A 21981-nucleotide genomic window follows, 5' to 3' on the forward strand; every position below is an offset into this window, starting at 1 on the left:
ATTTAACCAATATGATATTTTGAAAGTATTTTCATCTCAAGCATTCTGTTCTTTTTTTTCTTTTTCATTTTAGTTCTGTTTCACTTCCATTAGTAGTTTATTGTAGATTCAATTATAAAATAATAAAAATGGAAAAATAGACAAAGTAATGCAAAATACTTCTTTAAGGAAACAAAAAATTGGAATTTATTTGAATAAATGAAATATTTCAAATAAAATCCCCTTAACTATATAAGTATTGAAAATGTTGATACTAATTGCTGGTCCAAAAGCTTATTATCAATACTAGTAAATAAAATTTACACTGAAAAGATTAAAAACTTAAATAGAAAGAAATAGGTACAAAGCAAGATTGAAGATTAATTTTTAAACAACTATTTGTACGTGTTATTCAAAGGAAATGTACAAATATTTTTAAAATGTTTCAGTGTACAAAAGATTTTTTACATTTTCTAAAGATGCTTTTAGTGATTTTGGAGAAATGAAAAGAACATATTTAAAGAAATGTTTAATTCAGAATAAATTGCAAAATTGACAGATGATTTACACCATTAGATAAGCTGAACCTGATTTTAAATTACCAATTTAATAGCTAACCCATGGATTATCTGAGTGAAAATATGATACGTTTATATTTTATTATTCTTAAAAATTTGGCTGTTTCAAATTTCTCTTTATTCTAAAATCAAAACTGTTTATAATTTTCATTTATATAAATTTGCATTATTCAAAAAGTTACTTTATAAATGAATTAACAAATACCTGCAGATTTATTTGAATTTGCAATGACCTTTTTAGGAGTATTTTTCTGATCTTCAACATTGAATTTTGCAGTTGGCTTTGGTTTTTCAGAAGTTTTCAAATATTTAATTTGTGCACTCAATGGAATATGTTTAGAACCTGAAAATCAGATAGGAATATTAATAAGTACAATTAATTTATATATTTTAAACTGTAGAATAATTTTGATTTAGTTTTATAAGATTTTCAACTAATATTTTTCTAACAACTTTAAATTTACATTTTATGATATTTATCCAGGAGAAAGAACATTTTCATGTATTGCATATCTTTTACATCTGGTTATCTGACAAACAAAATATTATGGCATGCATCTATCTCATCTACAGAATAAAAAGTGGACAGTCATAGGTAGTCTACAGTTCATCTGTGACTCAGTTTGCTTTATATAACTTATTTTGCTTAATGTGGCTTTATAATTTTTAAATTTACATTACAATGTATCATGGATATGTATGTTAAAAAAGTATATTATATAGGGTTTGGTGTGTTTTTTTAACTCCCTTACCCTGTGGGTACTAAGAAGCCCTTCTAATCAAGTCCATTGTGAGTTTGGCCAGGGTAATCAATTAATCTATTGACATATTCAGAACAGACCCCTAAAAAATTTCTGGGGTTTTTGGTTCATCCAGATATGTTCTCAGAGTGCTTTGCTGAATCATTTCACTGGCAGTTAAGCTCAACTATCCAGCATCAGTTTGTTGTTATTCATGGTTTCAAGCATTTACAGAAGCTTGAAACCTATCCCCACAGATATAGAGAATACTTTATTTCCATGCCTTCAGTAAATTCATTTAATTCTTTAAAGAAAATTTTTAAAATAATCTTGAAATTGAATTGAATTGAAAATAATTTGAATATTTAAATAGTTTTGTTCTTTAAAGAATATATATCATTGCAAACTCTAAATTAATTTAAAATGTATAAATACATAATTTTTTATATACTATAAAGCAGATCCTAAAAATAGAGAGAAAAGCATAATTGTAATAACTGATAAACAGATGTAGAAATATCTCACATGTAAGTAAAATGAATAAAAAATTTATTGTGAGAAAAGATATAGCTTTAGTATGTAATCTGTTCCTTTTTCATTATAATATAACCAGGGTGGCCAAGCTCCTTGATAGTCCGAGCCATTTTTCAAAATTTGAAATTTTTCGCGAGCCGCAATTAAATACGTATAAAAAAGGTATGCAAAAAATTCCAGATTACAAATTATATCCATAGCAAGAGTGATACAAATTGTTTCCTCCAGAGCACAATGTCAACTGTCCGTTGCAATGACAGTTTACAAATTCAAAATCGGTCTGGAGTCGGTCAATAACGGACGATTACACCACTGTTTATGTTCGTTCGCGCAGTTTTTGATGAGTCATATTATTCTTAACTTGGACGGAAATGAAATTTGTTACAACGTTGCACTTAGTTTTTCATATTTGTTGTTAGTAATTTAAAAGACATTTTGAAACACATACGGAACGATAATAGTTTTTTAAAATATAATAACACAAAAATGAAAAGGGAACTCGGGTACATTTATCGAGAGCCACAAATAATCCTTCAAAGAGCCGCATGTGGCTCGCGAGCCGCAGGTTGGCCACCTCTGTAATATAATATGCAATTGGAATTCAAAAGTTATTGATGTTTAGCAAGTAAGATGTGTACAGGTATACCTCTGGTTATATAGTTTTGAGTTAAGTCATTCTCAATTATATGTTGTTTGTCAAAAAAAATATATGGAAAAATAAAAATCAACTTTAAGTCATTTTATTCAACTTTACGTCTGTCCACCACAAATATTGATATTGTAATATCATTAGAAAAGTGTTAAAAGCACATAAAATCATATTAAAATACATACATTTACATTAAATGTTAATATAATCATCATAAATCCTAGAGAACAAAACATGAAAACATCTGTGACTCTGTGTTGTCATTTTATTTTAGTGGTTTTTAAGCACTCAATATTGGCATTTTACATGGTACAGTAGTTCCAATAGCTACTGTTTGGCATTGTTGACAGCGCCACTCGATATTGGTAAATTTAACATAAATTAGTTTATTTTCTACTATCGCAAAATAATTTTAATAACTGTATTTGTTATTTAACCTTACAAAATCATCTTATTTTATAAGATGATTGTCTTAGAGCAAACAACATTTACAAATAAAGAATCTGTGAGGTCAGCCGATTAGAAATGAGGTGTTTTCGACAGCCGAGCGGTCAATACTGTTGTGTGGGTGCGGAATGACTCACCGAGACAGGTTTATCATATAAAACCATTTAATAATATACATAAATCGTTCTTACAACAATCCAATAAGTCGGCAAGAGCCTATCCCATGATGGGTTTCTGTAACAGTTCCCAAAAATCAGAAAGTTCGAATGTTCAATCTGTCCCTGGGGAGCTTTCGGCACTGTGGACGCAGAGAACGATTGATTTTGAGATTTGACAAGTCGAACCTCAGCAATTCTGGAGTGGATGGGTTGGCGAAACCAGTTCCTAAGTCGTCGAAAAAGCCTTCGTTGTGTCTCGGTCGGGAGCACCAAATCCCGACAGGTGAGCACTACACATCAAAACCCAAGACCTCGTAAAGTTCCCGAAAACGCGGTTTTATCGATTTTTCCACCATGGTTGCCTCTCCATTGGTCTCTCTTCGTCACATGGTGACAATTCGAAACTCCAGGAAGGGCGCGGGAGAGTTCAACGTTGCGTTTGAACACGACTCCTCTCCAACCTCGTTTTCTTCGACTTTATCTATTGTTTAAAATCTTTTAACAAGACAAAAGGTTCATTGTTTAAATCCGATCTTTAAGTTTGCTCTTTCGCACTACGAAACTTGACTCATTTAAAAAGTCGTTAATGGTCTCCTTTCGGACCCCATTTGGGTCCTCACAAATCCACAATGTACTGTAAACATCACCAAATTGTAAACATGTATATTTACAAGTATGTACAGTACATACATGCATTTGTAAATTTAGATTACTTTTTTTCTGTACTATATTAAAAACTAAAATTTATTTGTTTGTAAGCTTAAAATAGATTCTTATTAACCATATATTATTAAAAATGCATTTAAATAAAAATACAGAACTGGGAATGGTTATTTGTAGTTTAGCCTAGTGACAAGTAAATTCAGAGTAAGTAAATTCAACTTAAGTCACCGCTCCTGGAACAAATTACCAATGTAAAACGAGGTATACCTGTATATTAAATTTATTAATGCATAAATGTATACCAAATGGAATGGATTGGTTCTGGATTTTATTGAATATCCTATTGTATGAATAAATTGAATTATTTCAGGTGATAGAATGGTCAAAGGAAGATGTTAATCACACCACTTCATTCTATGTATGGTACTGATAATGCATCAATGAATTTGCAAATCTATTAATCTATGCTTTCTTATATTTTGATAGTATATCAAAGGCATTTATCATCTTATGTTAATTTGTAGAGTGAAAATGTATTTCCTCTTTTTTATAATAAATAATTAATTAATATTTAAAATTTAACTAGTGATGTTTTTGAACTTTTATGTATATGAGGTTTTTAATTAAAAATGGAACACCTTGTGCAGATTTGACACCCATGCTCTGTATTGGTTACCATCATTGTTAAGAAAAGACCTCACCACTCATTAAACCAATCAGATTATGTGTTTTTGATGTGGCATAATTCAAAGCTGTGCTAGCTGGCTACATTGGATATATGGTAGTATCAGTCATTGTCTGAAGTATCGTATGGAAGTAAATAAGTAAGTAAGAGCAGCAAGCTATTGTGTACTTTTTCATGGCTGAGAGTGTTGGTATTCAGGAAAATTATCAAAAGATGGTTCTATGTATGGGGATAAGTGCATGTCTCTGATATAGTTGTAATGGAGTAAATGGATTTGATTGACATTACTAGAAATCCAATTCAAATGGTTGACAAAGCCTTGAAACATGTTAAATCCGAGACATTTGTGCCAATTGATTTAATGGACATTCTTAAGAAGGACAATATTCAGTACAGAGTATAATTACACCCAAATCCTGTACTGAATATTGTCCAATTAGTCCAGATGTTCCATTTTTTATTGAATGTCCAATTTAATTTCATCATAATAATTAACAAGTTAAATTACTTTTGAATCTCGATTTTGTGGGTCCAGATATAACAGATTTCAACATACTAAACTAGTATGCTGCTCGTCTTTCTTTTACCCCCTACTACAGTTTGGACAATGACTGACACTACTGCAAATCAATGCTGACAGTTGACAGAGCCTTGAATCATTTCACATCAAAAACATTCATGCTAATTGATTTGAAGAGTGGCAAGCTCTATTTTTAATAAGGATAGTATCCAATACAGTTCAACATTTTATTCCTTAATTGAGCTAAGGAATAATACATAGTACAAGGTACTGAATATTACATTATTTTATTATTACATGTATGATATAAAAAGCAATGGCATATGGTTTGTAATGCAATACTTCAGAAACAAAAATCAATCATTCTTCTGAAACTTTAGCATTACATGATGTTTTTTGTAAACAACCCTACTCCTTGTAAGGCTCTGTAACAATTACCTGCATACCCATTCACCCATATCATTTATACATAATTTATTCACAGTGCATGGACCATTATATCTTCAGATACAATAAACAATTTGCATTATCAGATCATTGTTTCAAGTCTTTTCATCCATTTTATTGAGCATGTACTCCATTGTAGTTTTAAGAGTATGATAAAAGTTAAAAGAAGTTGTTTCACTAATTAATATATAATTATTTTTTCACAAATATTAAAGTATATCATTAACTATAGAATAATGATACAAGATGTAAAATTAGTTAACAAATGAGGTTAAAAAATATATATATTATCTAATTAGGCTTTAAGAATATAAAGATTTTCATATTTTACAAGGAAAATATAAATAAACTTATAAAAATAATAATTTGTTATATTGAAAAATCTCATTTATTCATTTAAATATACAGTTATCAAGCAAACAGAAAACATACATACCATATAATTTTCTCAGTGATTGATAAGCTTTCTGCTGTATGCTAGCAAAATCTTCATCTTCATTATTTTTAATTATAAATGTATCTCCAAGATTAGCAGAAGTGCATTTAGATTTTAGATTTTCTGACTTTTTATTTTTTATACACTTAATTTTATTTGTAAATATTTTAGGAATATTATTATTTAAGAAATATGGATAATTAGTTTCTCTTGCAGTTTTATATGGCATTCTATTTCTTTTAATAGATGATCTGCTGTTAGATGATTTTTTGTATGATTGATATTTTGTTAATTTATGCTCATTGCTACTTAATTTTTTTTCTGTATTTCTTGTTAATTGAGCTTCTTTGATTTGTAAAATATGTTTATCTTCTGCTAATTCATTTAGTAAAGCAATTGCACTTTTTGTTCGTTTATCAAAATTATCAAGTTGCTTTTCTCTTCTGGGATCTATTTTATTCATTTCTGTTCTAGGAAATACTTGTGGAACCTAAATATGATTGTAATAATAAACATTTACATAAATCAGTTCTTGCAATATTAACAACTTTGCACATTTGCACAATATTGACAAATTTGCACATTGCAACAGTTAAATGTGCTAATACAGTGTATAGAAAGTAAAAAAACAAACCAGAACAATCAATAATAATAAAATGCACAAATTCAACTCTATAAAAAATATATTAATGGAACAAGAAAATTCAAAAATAAAAGAAAGGCATTTTTTTAATTTTTATGTTCCATTAAATCATTTTTATCCTATTAATTAAATTATGTATGCAGTATTATAAAATAAATATTATTACTACTATCTAATAATTTGTTTATCATTCTCATTATAAAAACTTGGATTATATAAAATTTATTAATTTACAGAATGTAACATAACTGTATTCTATTACAGTAAACTCTCCTTAAAGCAAACACTGATAAAATAAATTATCACATTAAAGTTTGTTTGCCTTAACCCTGGAAAAATGCCATTGTCACAATGCTAATTTTCACACAATAAAACAAACATAAATTTTATCAGAATCCATTAAACTGAACTGTAAATTACCTTTACTCAAGAAATAACCATATTTCCAATAATGATTTTATTATTCATTATAAAAAGTGTAAAAAGCAAAGTGGTATTGTAATAAATGTTCTATTTTGAGTAGAATAATTTTCTTCTAGTAAGCAAGAACAGGTTTGATCTCCAATTGTAAAGCAATTCAAACATCTGGTTTTAGCAGACCATTCTACTGTATTCAGAAAATACAAATTAAAGTTTAAGAATGCCCATCTCTTTAAATGGATATGGTCCCATGCAAATATATGCTAGTTTGTATATCAAGAGTGCATACAGTGATGCCAGGTTTCGCTACTTTGTGCTAAATTTGACTCCTTTTTTTTTTACTCTTTTGACATCAAAAAATATTTTATACTTTTTCAAACAATCATTAACAGAATAAAGTCATGGATTTTTTTTAGCTTTGTTTTGTTTAATCACTTTGATATACTGCTCCACACTTAAATGGAGAATATCATCTCCTTCTCATTTTGTTTGATTGGAAAATCATTTAGATCATTAATTTATTTTTGTAAATAAATTTGATTTTATTTAACTTTTAGTAAATTAATTTAAAATATTATAATTTAGAGATTTTGATTNATATGATAATTTAATATATTGCATGTATTAAAAATATCGTGTACAGTACTTAAACTTGCTTTGTATCGTCCTCAAATCTTGCAACTCAAATTTCCTCAACTTCTAATTAAGATAGAAGATTGAAACTTCGAAAACATATTTAAGTCAGATGACAATTCATTTTAATGATATTTCAGTGGGTGGCTTCACCCCACCGTTTCTCACCCCAATCTCGAATAACATGATCAATAAAAGCGGTTTTTTTTCCTTTCTTTAATTTCTGTAAATTATATTACCTTAACCTTGACCCTGAAAACCATTAATACAAATTTTTGATACAGTGAACTAACTACTGTTCCCATAGCAATTTAGAGATTTTGATTCCTTATTAATCTTTAATTTCTGTAAATTATACAACCTTAACCTTGACCCTGAAAACCATTAATACAAATTTTTGATACAGTGAACTAACTACTGTTCCCATAGCAATTCATATTAACTTGAGCCGACTGTATTTTAACATTAGCTAAATTAGCATATAGACATATTAATAAATGAGAAGTTATTCAAAATAATTTTAAAATTTTGAAATCTTTAATTGATTTTAAAACTCTAGAGATGTTTAATACTGAAGCAATATATTTTAATTCATAGCATAACTTACAAATTACAATATCAAACAAATATAATTGTTTTGAGATAAATATTTTCTAATAAAAAATATTTTACATTTATTAGTTTATATTATGAACTAATAATACTTTAAATTAACTTAGATATTAAAGTTTGTAATGTAAAATAATTATTAAATTAAGAAATTATGTATAAATATTAATGCTTGTTTTGTTATAATCAATTTATGCAGTGGTAAATATGTTAATTAGCTTTTGAAATCAATTCCATATTTATTCAGAAATTTTTAAATATGGTACTTAAAAAATACTTTAAAATAACTTTTTATTCAAATTTCATACATTTAATGTGGTTTTACAAAATCTAAATAATAATAAGACAAATAAATTCAATAAAATTTACCTTATGCATTTCTGTATTTTTCTCATCTTTAGTATGTTTATCGTGTATTACAGACGAACTAGTTTCTTCAGTAATTGTATCTACAACTGGTGATATTTTATTGGTTTCCTCTGGAAATTTTATTTCAGAAAACAGCCAATTCCTTTTTCTGTAAATTAAAAATTAACAATTAAAATAGTAAAAGAATTTTAATGTTTTTAATATAGACTAATATTTCTTACCTATGCTCTTTATTGGGTAACACAACAGATTTTATTTTATCAATATATGTAGCTGTAGATATTTTTTCAGATAAATAAAAATGATTCAAATTCTCCATTGATGATACAGCCTAAAATTTAACATTAAATAAATTGTTAATTATATATTATGAATTAATGCAATGAATTTATTCATGAAACTTCAACTTTCATTCAATCAATTTATCAATTACATCAATTTATTAATATCTTTAATCTTTGATTCCTTCTTAAGAAATCCTACAATCTTAAAAATGCAATAATTTAACTAATCAACATTGTTTGGATTCTTGGGATCTAGTAACTATACTTTCATTTGTATCTTTCAATTTTAACCTGTTTTTAGAGGTTCATATCCATTTTAATGGATGTTCAAGTATTAAAAATAATTTTTCTTTTATTTTTACCCAGAGGAATATAATATGTAATAAAAAACACAAAACATAATTGCAATTACATTACTTTTAATTTTTCCACTTTTTACAATGAATAATCTTAAGCCAAATATTTTATTGCTTTTTATCTTTTCAAAATGAGTAAGCTATTAATTGTGAAACAACAAAGAGCAATTTCTTTCAGCTATAATGCACAAAAATATATTGCTTTCTGTGTATCTGAATTTAATTTTAGTCTTTTTTTGCATCTACTTAACTTGCAACAAGTGAAGTTGTTGATTAGAGCAATCTCCAGCATGTGTTTTGCTCCTCTGTGATGAAGCACTTGGAAGGAATAAGCATGATTTTGCTTTTTATAGAAAGATCTTTGTGTTTCATCATCATTCTTGTTTTCTGATTCCTCTTTTTTCTCAGAAGCAATGATGGATTTGTCCAAATCAGTCAGTTTTGATAAAGATGAAATGAGGGACCAGAGCAAAATAGTGACAAGTCTCATTTTTACTATTTCAAAAGAATATAGTTTGAAAAGCTGATCAAATTGCCAAATCACATTTAGTAATTGAATGTGTGTTTGCAATTCTTTATTATTGTTTTAGGTTTCCTAAATGGTATACTTGCATTATTTATGAAGAATTATGGCACCCATACTTTATATTGAAGTCTATTCAGAGGCACTGCATCAGCATTTTGTGGCTTGGCACTATCTTGATCCTAAAGAATAACAATAATCGTATGTTGGAGGTTTGCATGTATTTTTCAGCATTTATTCATAAATTTCATATAGTTTTTTCATAATTTCATATAAATTTCATATAAAGTTCAATAGTTTTTTTTTTATAATTTTTAACTTTGAAAAGGACCTTTCACCAAATGCATCTGAAACCGGCAATGTAATTAATATTCTTAGTGCTATTGCTGTGTTCGGAAATGTTGAAATTAAGTCATCAGTAAAAAGATATTGCAATAGGGTTTGTGGATCATTAGACTGGTTTTCTGGAAAATGCAACTTTAAAGTATTGATTTCATTAAACAAATCAATACTGTCAATGTCTGTTTCACTACTTGAATCGTCTTTAAGCTTCAGATTTAAATCCTAACCAAGTTAAAATATCATTAATTATACTTAGACCCATATCAGAAGAATTATTAACAAAACAATTGCAATTTGATATGCGATAGAACTGTTCGAATGCGTACAAGCACAAATTGAGAAGGATTCCCTATTTTTGCCAGTCCTGTCAACTTCTGTCATAGAGCACGACTATGAGCTTTCACGCGCCGCCAAATGGTTCAACCTGCCGACAGACATTTCGCATTGCATCTTAATTCTGATAAATGCCAATAGAGGCACTGTTAATGCTATAATATAAATAAGAATACAGTATAGTAATTGCGCGCCGGTTGGATTTTTTTCTCCGTATGAAGACATTTCTTATGCTGTAAGTAGGGTGGGTATTATGACAATGACTGAATATTACGTGACCGATCACTCGATTTTCCGCCCCCTGGACGTGCTGCCCGTATGCGGTGCACGCCTTGCACGCCTGCTTACTGCGGGCCTGATGGGAGGTTTCAAAAAATGGCTTCCAGCAGTGCTTCCAGAAGTTATATGAGCACTCGCAAAAGTGTATCATTACCCAAAGTGATTACTTTGAAGATGGTTGTGCATCGGCAATATAAACTTTTTAAAGTAAGGAATTTTAAGCCAAGTCCCCGAACTTTTGGATCATACTATACATATGAGGTATATAAGATCTTTATATAAGTATGTAAAAATTATGTCAAAAATGGGATTTATTTTAATCTGTTTGAAAAATTATACAATACAAACAGAAAATTTTTTCAACTTTATTCATATTGGATATAGCTTATTTCATTTACAACTATCTTGTATCAGAGATCATAAATCAAAAAGAATTGCTATAAGAAGTCAGGATTAGCTAAAATTTCTTTTGCGTTCTTTGTTAGAAAAAAGGCAATATAGATATCTATCTTTTAGTAAAATGTACATAATAATTTAAAAATTAAATCATTAAATAAAAATCTTCTATAAAATTCATACTCTACATCATTCTACATAATGGACAAATAACATAAAACAAAACAAATAAAAGATTTTGTAAATCTCTAATCTGTTTAAAATGTTTACAAGGAAAGTACAAGGAAAGTGCATTTAAATAAAATAAAAGAAAGAAAGAAAGAAATTATATCTATAAAATATTACTAAAATTATTTATATACAGTACAATATTGTATAATTTCTACCTTTTGTGCTGAATTAATTTCTTCTTTCATTGTATCTGAAACTTTTTCAATTGCATCCAATTTTTCTTGCATTTTTAATAACTGATGATTAAGAGATTCTTTAGCACTAATTTTATATTTTCCTTTATCAGAATCATGACTTATTAAATATCTATTGAATAAAAATAGAAAATTGCTTTATATTAAGTTTAAATAGATAAATTTAAAGCTTTTTAAATTTACTGAGTAGATCAAAACAAATTGCATAATGATAATAACAGAATAACTGTAAAACAAAAATGAAAGAAAAAAACATTACTTTTTTTTACAATATAATCATAAATACCTTCTAACATAATCCTGATTTCCCACTAATAATTCTTGTGTCAATTGATCACCAACATCACATAAATTTTTCTCTCTTCCATTACTTTCTAAAATAAATTTTTATGTTTAAAAATATTAAAACATCATTATTGATTTTTAATTTTTATTATAGTATATGATACCTGTAATTTTAATTTCTTCTTTCATTTGATTTTCAACAGTATTTCTTTGTAAAAGATTGTTACCATGAAAACTAAAGTTTTCATTTTGAGTTTTTACTTTACATTCAGATTTCTCTCTTTCACTATTTTCTAACATTTGTTCCTCTTTTATTAAAGTTTGATGATTATTTTCATTATCTTTACTTGTTTTCAAGTTATGGTTTTTGCTACTTTCTATCTCATTAAATTCTAAACTTTCATTATGTTTTATTTCAACTTGAAATTCATTTTCAGTATTTACACTTATACTTTTTAAATCAGGTTTACAATTATTATTATTTTCAACATGGTTATCTTCTAAAATTTGTGTCTTGTCTGTTTCAGTTTCAAATTTATTTTCATTATTTAGCCTGGGCTCATTTTTTAACTCAGGATCAATTTTTTCAATATTTTGCTTTGAATTTTCAAGAAGTTGAACTAATTCACCATCAGAGGATAAATTTTCATCTATTAAATGATCTAAAATATTTTTAAAATTTAAACTGTTTACTTGCTTCTGTTTATTTTCTATTTCTCTTTGAATATTTTCTTGTAAAATTTTCTGTGATTCATTATCTGTAATTGGATTTTCGTATACTTTTCTATTTTCATCATCATCTAATAGTGGTTTTTCAACTATTTTATCATAATTTTCGCTTTTATTAAATATTAAAGATGTTTGAATTCCAAATTCTCTAGTAGTTTTATCATTTCCTGTTAATATATAAATTTAATTAAAATATCAATAAAATTACTTATATAAATTTTAGAATAATTAAATAAGTCCTATGTAAACAGTCTAAATTTTATCTAAATATTATAATAAATTAATGTAAAAAACCCTGATAACTATAAACTAAACATTTTGCATTATTGTTATTAAGAAAATTATTGATAATTTTAATAATAAAAAAATATTGCTAAAAAAATAGAAATTAATAAAATGATTTAGAATCATAAAAAAATTAATTATGATTACATCAAAAAAAAATAACATTCTTACATAAAACTAATAAATATTTTTTAAATAAAAATTATCATTATTCATTTGATCTGGCAAACATAAAATGTTTAATTTCCATATGCACATATCTACTTAATGTTTAATTTTTCTTAGAATACAGTTATTGATTTAATCAGTTTTGTGAACTACTGTTCAAACTTTCCCATTTTTTCTTACTAGATAGTAAAACTATCACTACAAGAAAATATAGATTTGTATTTTTCTAATTCATATATTAAGCTTTCATCTATTTTTGTTAGGAAAAAGATGATAATTTTATTCTTTATCTATCTATTTATTATTTGTTTTTCAAATTGATACAGAAAATTTAAGATCTACTTTGTGACATTTTTTAGCTTGATAACTGATTTACAATGTACTAATAGCCTGACACAAAATTTTGCCAAAGAGAGTAACCATCAATGTTCCATCTGGAAGCTCAATTTTCCAATTTTTAAACAGAAATAAATTATAGTTTCTTTAAAATTCTTAGAATAATTCACTAGCAAGCTCTGATACACTTATTTAATACATTTTTAATGTTCTGAACTTTATCACACTTTATATCACATTATGATAAAGTTTCATATTGTTCAAAAAAAAATTCTGAAGTTTTTATATCTAGTCAAAATGAATATAAAACTTCATATCTCAAGTGTATTCTAACATTACATCTGAAATTTGGCTTTTTTTCCCCCAATATTGAAAATAATTATTAATCAACAATTCAGAAATCAAAGAAGAAACTGCATCTGCTTCATTGTTTTGTCATGAAAATAATGAAGCTGGTTTTAAACATTATATTAAACTAATGAATGTTTTACTGTATTTAGAGTTAATATTATAATGAAAACAGACAAATCAGGTAGAGCAAGCAACATGAAGATTGGAAGACATTAATGATAAAAATAATGATCAAGACATGTTAAATTTTGATAAAATGAAAATGTCTGTATTTCATCATCAGATGGTAAAAAATCTGAACAACAGATTTCTATTTATAAAATGAGAAGTATTAAAATTCAAAATCAGAATTTAAAGCTCTGATTTATTTAAATATATTTCTAAATGCATAATTGCTACCTTAGATTTCCATACACTATACCACAAATGTAACTAAAAAATTTTGAATATTCTGAAAAACTGTTGCCATGACTTAATTGACAGCCTTTTATTTTTCAGTAAACATATGAGCAACAAATGTCTTAACAGCAGAAATAACAAATATTGTTAAAATATAGTAAAATTATTTATTTCAATATTAGGATATCATGTAAGTATACTAAAAATTTTCAACAAATACTAGGCTACATTAGCTAAATTGAAATCACATTGATTCAAAAATCAATATTTTGAATGCTGGTCAGCAGTTGTATAGGTTTCCTAATACAGTAAATAGTAATGTAACTTAGTAAAAATTTGAGATGTATCAAAAATTATATTCATAAAAAAACTACTTCCTTTTAAGTCATTTGATTAGCAAATAGAATAATTATAAGGAAAGACCAAAAGAGGAAATTGATATTAGCTGTTAAAAATTTTTAGTAATCTAATTTAGGATCCTATCAAATATGAAGTCATGTCTGATAAAAAACAAGAAAATAAAGAAAACAAACTTAATCTGTGGGGATAAAACTCAACAGATTTTTAAATAGTTTAGAAACAAATACAAGCTTATTATATATAATAATAAAATTATATTTTTAAAAATAAGTTTTATTTAATTTTATTAAATAAACTATACTAACCAAAGAAGCAATTTTCATCTGTTAGTGTTTCAATATTCTTAACTTCAGATCTGCTAGTTGTAAGTGCAGTATCAGCCTTAAAAGAATTATACTTATTAGAAATAATCATATTAAAATATTCCAAACAAAAATTTCAAATTTCAAATATGTTTTTTAACTTTGTAAATGCAATAACTTTTTAAAGATAGAATTTAACATTCTAACAAGTTACAAATTAAATAATTTAGTTTATTTACAATGTAAAGAGACTTTATAGTGTGAATGAAACTTATTTATTTATGATTTACTTTTGTTCACTAGTAAATCAGAACACAGTAAATTAAGAATAAACATTAATTTAATCATTTCTACTCTAATAACTCAATATAAAGATTTTATTTCTACTTTAAAAACATAGAAGTTGAAGTGCTGTGCAAATTAAACTTATTGCATTTGTAGTTATTGTATTATATTTTTTCATAATATCTAATACAATAATACATGAATTGTTTTAAAAAATATTAAACAAATAATATGCTGAAAAAATAAAGCAGTATAATTAAGAATATGTTATATATCCTGGTGACACTGAGCAGACTCTCACAACTGACTTCTTGAAAACTAAACCAGAACAAAGAATCAATGTCCAAAAGGTTTCAAGTGATGAAGATATCTGGCTGCTAGTAAATAAAGAATATCAGTAAAATCTAATTTTAGAAGATAGTAGTGATGAATAAAATTTATTTTTGTGTGAAATAAAAGACTTATGTACAATTCTTTATTTTACAAATTTTAATAAGTTTGTTTTTGTTTTGTAATTCATGTTTTGTTAAATGAAATTTTCTGAATTAAACAAGACTGTTTTATCTTACACGATAAGTAAAATTTGTATTTAAGAAAATTGTTTTAGAATATAAACCCACTTTTTATGTCATATGTTTCACATAGCATGATTTTTATGATATGACATTTTTATGAAACCTAACTATCACATTACATGAGAGTTACCAGTACATTAGATGTCATTTGTGTTAGGTTTATTATGTTAACTTGTATCTAATAGACTTACTCTCTGAAAATAAGATTGGCATCCCTTTCATTTTCAGAGTTTCAGAGCAGAAAGTCAGTTTTCTTCTTTGTTCTTTCTAAATCATGAGCTGACAAGAAATATTTACGGCATAAGAAATGAAAACAACTTTAAACTCACTCATTCCAAATCTATTATTATTCTATTTAATCTACATTAAATTTTGAGACAGCCCCCAATTAATTATTGGGGGCATATCCTTGATTAATCCCTTTGATTGTAGGAATAATAAACAGAATGGCTTACTATTCAACACTTCAGAAAGAAAAATATTACTCAAGGGTGAGACTATCATTATGTAATGTTTTTACGAGTGTAAACACCTCCACCCTTATAATGCATTATAATGATTACCTACATACCTACACGTCCATCCATATCTCCATTTTGACAGCCCCCAATAATTAATTGGGGGCTGTCCCTAAATTTCAAAATGGAGATATGGATGGACGTGTAGGTATGTAGGTAATCATTATAATGCATTATAAGGGTGGAGGTGTTTACACTCGTAAAAACATTACATAATGATAGAGTCTCACCCTTGAGTAATATTTTTCTTTCTGAAGTGTTGAATAGTAAGCCATTCTGTTTATTATTCCTACAATCAAAGGGATTAATCAAGGATATGCATTATATAATTTTGTGGGTGTGTATGTGTAATAGTGTTGCAAATACATTACAGAGGGATGGGATAGTAGTTGAAAAACAGCATCATGTAATTTATGAATGATCCCTTGAATGTTATTTTGAAATAATTTGTACTTAACTAATTTAAATTTATAAAATTTTGCAAAGATTTATAAATGTAAACTGATTACATATATTTATGATTTATAACCAAGGTTTAGATTGATGAAAAATATAATAATTTTAAACTTTAATAATAAATATGAAATACCTTTTTGGTATCCAGTTTTAGTTTAGAGACTACATTGTATTGAATATCTGCATACGTTTGACTGGTCTGAGTTGAATGAAAATGAGAATGTTGTTGTAACTGCTCTAGAAAATAAAATTTTAAAATATCATTAAACATATTTCTTAATCAAATATACAAGATATGGTTGAAAAGTAATGAAGCTAATTTTATTACAAATCAATTATTTGAAATTATTATATTTTAATGCTAATTCCCTTAAAAGTAAGCTCCTTCTGACATAATGCACTTATTCCATCATTTTTTTACATGCCTCATAGCATCCTTGGAGGTCATTTTCATCAAGCTGTTACACATCAATTACAGCTTTTTTGAATGTTTTTGATGGCTTCAAAATAACAACCTTTGCCTTCTAATAATGACTTATGATTGCCATTTGTCAATCTTAAAGAACGATATTCAAAAACATTTTATGCCAAGAAGTCCATGACAGAACTTCATCACTATATGTATTTTTTAATGCATCATAATTTCAGTTGCACTCTTTTTTTTCAATTTCATATAAAATTTCACTGAATATATTGATAATATTCTTTTCTCCAATCTTTTCTAACAGCTATACAAAACATACATAAACTAAATCTTCAACAATACAGTAGAGCATCGATTATCCGAACCCCGATTAACCGTCACATCGGTTAACCGACCGTTCTAGTCGGCAAATTTCAAATGTCCGCTAGTGATGTGGCACTGCAATATTTGGCTATGTCTTGGCTACTTTAATATTATTTTTGTTAAATTTTTGCGTGTTTTAGCTGGCAACACAGCTCAACCATTAAAGGGCGGCCAGTATTTAAACGAGACTTAATTTTCTAATTATGAGTGGTTGTTTGTTTTGTGAGCTATAAAATAATTTAAAAATAATTTTTAACGATACAATAGCGACAATTATTATTTTAAAAAAAAATTTGTTAGGCTTAACATCGATGAAAATTCAACGCGAAGTTGGTTAATAGTGATATAATAATATACTAATTACATGGGATATACTAATACAGGTAGCCCTCGGTTTACGCCGTAGTTCCGTTCCTACAAAAGCTGGCGCAAATCGAATTGGCGTAAAACGAACCCGTATTTACAGTGAGGTATAGGGTTAGGTTCTACATAAGTGAAAAATAAGCTAATAATTTTGTTTATTAATACAATATAATACAAAATACATATAAATTTTTAATTTTTAAAATGTATTTTATCATAAAATAAAGTAAAATGTTTTTATTTAAAAATTTTAGTTTCGAATTTCTTACATTTTTCGGAAAAAAGTATCCATCTTTAATTGTTTACATTTTTGATTTCTTTCATTAAGAATTTCGGAATATGGTCGAATATGATGCTCCTTTTTACATTTGCACTTCGCTCCCAACATTGTCTAACTCACAAACTTCATCCGTCAAACTTTCCTTAGTTGAAAGGATACGTTAACCCGACGTAGAGCTACAGACGAGCGAAGACACTGATTGGTCGACCACCGGTCGCCGTAGCGCATATATAAGGTCAGTTTGAGCGGGAAAATTCAAGGTGGCTAAGGAGAGATAAATATCGTCTGGCCAACGAGAAGTAGATTTGTCTCACTAACGATAATTTGTGATCGCCGGAAGTGCTATTGCGTCGTAAGGTGTTTTCCTGAATGAACTGATACGGGATACATTCATTGGCGCTATGGATTCGGACGCCATTTATTGGACTATTAAGTTTAATATCTTGACTCGTGGGTACCTAAACGTTTAGTATTTTAATATTAATTTAATGCAAATGTATACATACCCAATAATATTAAACAGAAAAAATAAATATATTTAATAAAAATCTTTGTTTTAACGAATGTACAATGTCGCGGCTCGGTAAATACGTCAACACTGAAATGAAAATCAGTCTAGCATAGGGAAAATCGGGGAATTACACCTCGAAACGATAAATTGCGCAGCGGCGTTATTATGAATAGGCGTAAATTGAACTGGCATAAACCAAGGGCTACCTGTATACTATACTAATAATGTATTTTTTTCATTTTTTTTGGTTATCCGATTTTTCAGTTATTTGACCAAAACTGAGTCCATAATTGAGTCGGATAATCAATGCTCTACTGTACTTATTAAATTGATGTGAGAAGATTAAATCTTACACCAAATATTCAGGAAGGATTATTCAATTGACTGTTATGCAAACAAATGTTACAGTCTTGCCATAGTGCTAGAGGTTTAATTGAAAGTAATGAGACTAAATTTATATTATGCCATAGTGCACAATATAAATTTAGTCTCATTACTTTCAATTAAACCTCATATTCTCTCTAATACTTATAAATTTTAATAAAATTAATTTAAATTTAGTTTTCTTTTTCATTTATAAAACAAAGTGAAATAAATATTTCATAGGTATATCATCAACTGATATAATGATAGATATGGAAAGTATTAATAATAATTTGAATTTTTTATTCAAGATTTATAATTTGTATTTCGATATACTACTGTATTTTTTTAAACTCAAAAATAGAAAATTTCTTCACTAAATTATTGTTTTTTAGACTAATAATTTATTTATAGATCTATAGTGATGTTTATAGTAGTATGTTGAAAGAATTCATCTGACATATGGTTTCATCTATTTTTCACTGCATGATAATCTTAATAATAATTAGCAATTATAATATTCTCTTATTATATACTCAAAAAAATCCTTCTTGATGAAGGTAAATGACATCAATAGTGGAAGTTGAATTTCAAATTTTTATTCTAATTTTATTTTCAGTTTGGCTTATCATCATCTTTTTGATAAACTTTTTAAAATTTATTGTAATTAAAGAAATGAAATAAACTTACTTTAAATAATATTTGTTCAAACTCTAAAGTTTTAAGTTTTTTGAAGTTAAATATGCATTTAGCATATATTTGTTTATTTTAGCATGCATATACACACTTATTATAAATTAAACACAGAAATTTTATATTTAAAATCTATTAATTTTAAAGCTTGTTTCAGGGAATATTAATATATATCAAATTAAATCAAGTGAGACATGACTGTATTCAAATGATATAAAATTTTTGTTAAGTAATCTTATTTTTAAATAAAATTATGAAATAAAATAAAAGAAAAATATTTTGCTGAATTTTTGTCTCTGCTTTTCATAAATAAATATTTTATGCATATAAGAAAATTTAATATAATAAAATCTCAATTATCTGTCAATGTATGAACCAGAATATTAACAGATAAACAAAAAGACAGTTGGTAGAAGTTTTTCTAAAAATTATTTATACAACAGTAATGAAATACATCATAGGTATTTCCAAAATAAATACAATTTAAAATAAAACAAATATAAAACATAAGTTCAAACACATTCAAGCCTAATTTTTAAAATAATCATTATTCTGATCTTTTTCACTGCATTCCTAATCTTTATGAAAAAGAATGCTGCAAATTTTTTCCAAAAGCAGCATTTGTGTTGCCTCCTACTCCTTCCTGCATCTCAAACCATTTGATGCACTTTAACAGTATAATCTCAGCTTCACTGTGACTAATTATGGCTTTGAATCTATCAATTTATTTGTCTTCCTCACTTTTGCATTAGTTCTTAATTACTTTTAAGTGATAAAGAACCAGTGATAAAATAATAGGAGAAATAATGAGGCATAAGTAAGTGCTGCTGTTACTATTGTGCAACTTTCTGTACAGACAATTGGTGCATTCCAATGTGTGAGAGTTTACAGAAATTGACAGATAATTAAGTGAGATAATTTTAAAGTTTGACTTTTAACAGAAATTATTTATTATTATTATTTTTTAAATTTTTACTAGTTTATAGAAAACTGAAAAAATTACAAAAAAAAAATAAAATATTCTTTGTTGAATTCTTTTTTTATTTCTAAAGGTTAATTTGAAAATGTTTAATTTAATTACAATTAAACATTATTATTATCATCATCATCATTATTATTAAACATCATTATTAAATTAAATTAAGAAAAATTATTATATTTTCATTTATAATTTAATACATAAACTACTTACTTAATATTGTATCACTAGATAATATCTTTAATGTTTTTTCTTTCTGAAATGAATAAAAACTAGATAAAATAAACATGGCAAAAACTGATAAATAAATATTTTTTAAAATATTTGCTATATTTAAAATATTTTGAATTTTATTTGAATAAACTTCTTTTTAAATATTTTATAAATAATTTTTTACTTTTACATTTTTCAGATATTTTTAACATAAAATTTTAATTTGTCGTTTGTTAATTAATTACTTCAATCTTTGCAAATGTAATGAATATTTAAATAGTACACATCTCAAATTAAAACTGAAAATATGATAACATAATGCTAGACAACACCAAACATATAAAGCATTGTCTAAAAACTAAATTATCAAAACTCCAATTTAGCTTTTACATTTTTTAAACTCTTTCTTCACTAATAAATTCATACTCATTATAGATTTTGCTAGGATCACAACAGGATTGTTAGATAATGAGGAAGAGGACCAAAAATATCCAAATCAAATTACTTATGAAAATTTCTGAGGACCAATCTGCCAATTTTACTATACTTTTTGTTAACATGCTTTTGTGTAATCAGATAATAATGCTGGATTACCTTCTTGGCTAGAACTTGGTTAATTAATTTAATAAATGCTATGTAATTTTCGGGCTAAAGATTCTTTATTATTATTATTAGTTTTTAAATACAGATTTGATCAGTACTTAAATTGATTCTAATTCAAATTAATAACTTTTATAACCTTTTATTATAATTTTAAAAGAATAAATGAAAGTAAATGTACTACATCCAAACTCTTAAAACAGCAGATTGACACTTACTGAGAGTTTTCCTAAAGTCACCGATGGAAACTCATTACTAGTTAAAATATAGTGACATTATTGCTGAGCTTGCTTAGGAAAATCTTTCATTGAGCTCATATGTCTCAGAAATGATAAGCTCTGTGACTAATAAATGAGAAGATACATCAAAACTCATCACTTACACAGTTTAACCTTTAAGAACGCTTTGGAGAAAGCAATGACTTTATGAAAACTCTCACTGTCTCAGCCATTTCTGTCATTTTTGAGATTTATAATAATAGTTTTATTATATAATTACTATTAATTACCATTTTAGAATGATCATGAGTAACATCTTTTGTTTTTGATGGTAATTCACTTCTATCACTATTGCTTTCAGAAGAGCTTCCAGAGTTATGTTTTGTCCTATAATTTATAGAAACTTCCAATTAAAAATCTTTTGAAACACTAAAAAAATTATTTTACATACAGATTTATTAAGCATAAACATGAAAA

General features: G+C 26.5%; 1 protein-coding gene across 1 annotated transcript in view; it reads right to left on the minus strand.

Moving 5' to 3' along the window:
• LOC111612919 overlaps positions 1–21981 on the minus strand; it is a 41076-nt gene that overhangs the window by 11456 nt on the left and 7639 nt on the right. The window contains exons 6-16 of the mRNA XM_023354213.1: positions 21795–21891; positions 20687–20729; positions 16631–16734; positions 14667–14742; positions 11898–12629; positions 11735–11822; positions 11410–11560; positions 8732–8841; positions 8511–8658; positions 5837–6326; positions 763–900 (exon numbers count right to left, since the gene is read on the minus strand). Coding sequence (XP_023209981.1) covers positions 763–900; positions 5837–6326; positions 8511–8658; positions 8732–8841; positions 11410–11560; positions 11735–11822; positions 11898–12629; positions 14667–14742; positions 16631–16734; positions 20687–20729; positions 21795–21891 — 2177 coding nt within the window. The remainder of the gene's footprint in view (positions 1–762; positions 901–5836; positions 6327–8510; positions 8659–8731; positions 8842–11409; positions 11561–11734; positions 11823–11897; positions 12630–14666; positions 14743–16630; positions 16735–20686; positions 20730–21794; positions 21892–21981) is intronic.

This window comes from Centruroides sculpturatus, unplaced genomic scaffold, assembly GCF_000671375.1.
Source record: "Centruroides sculpturatus isolate CEXI.00-Female unplaced genomic scaffold, Cexi_2.0 scaffold112, whole genome shotgun sequence".
Taxonomy (NCBI): Eukaryota; Metazoa; Arthropoda; class Arachnida; order Scorpiones; family Buthidae; genus Centruroides; species Centruroides sculpturatus.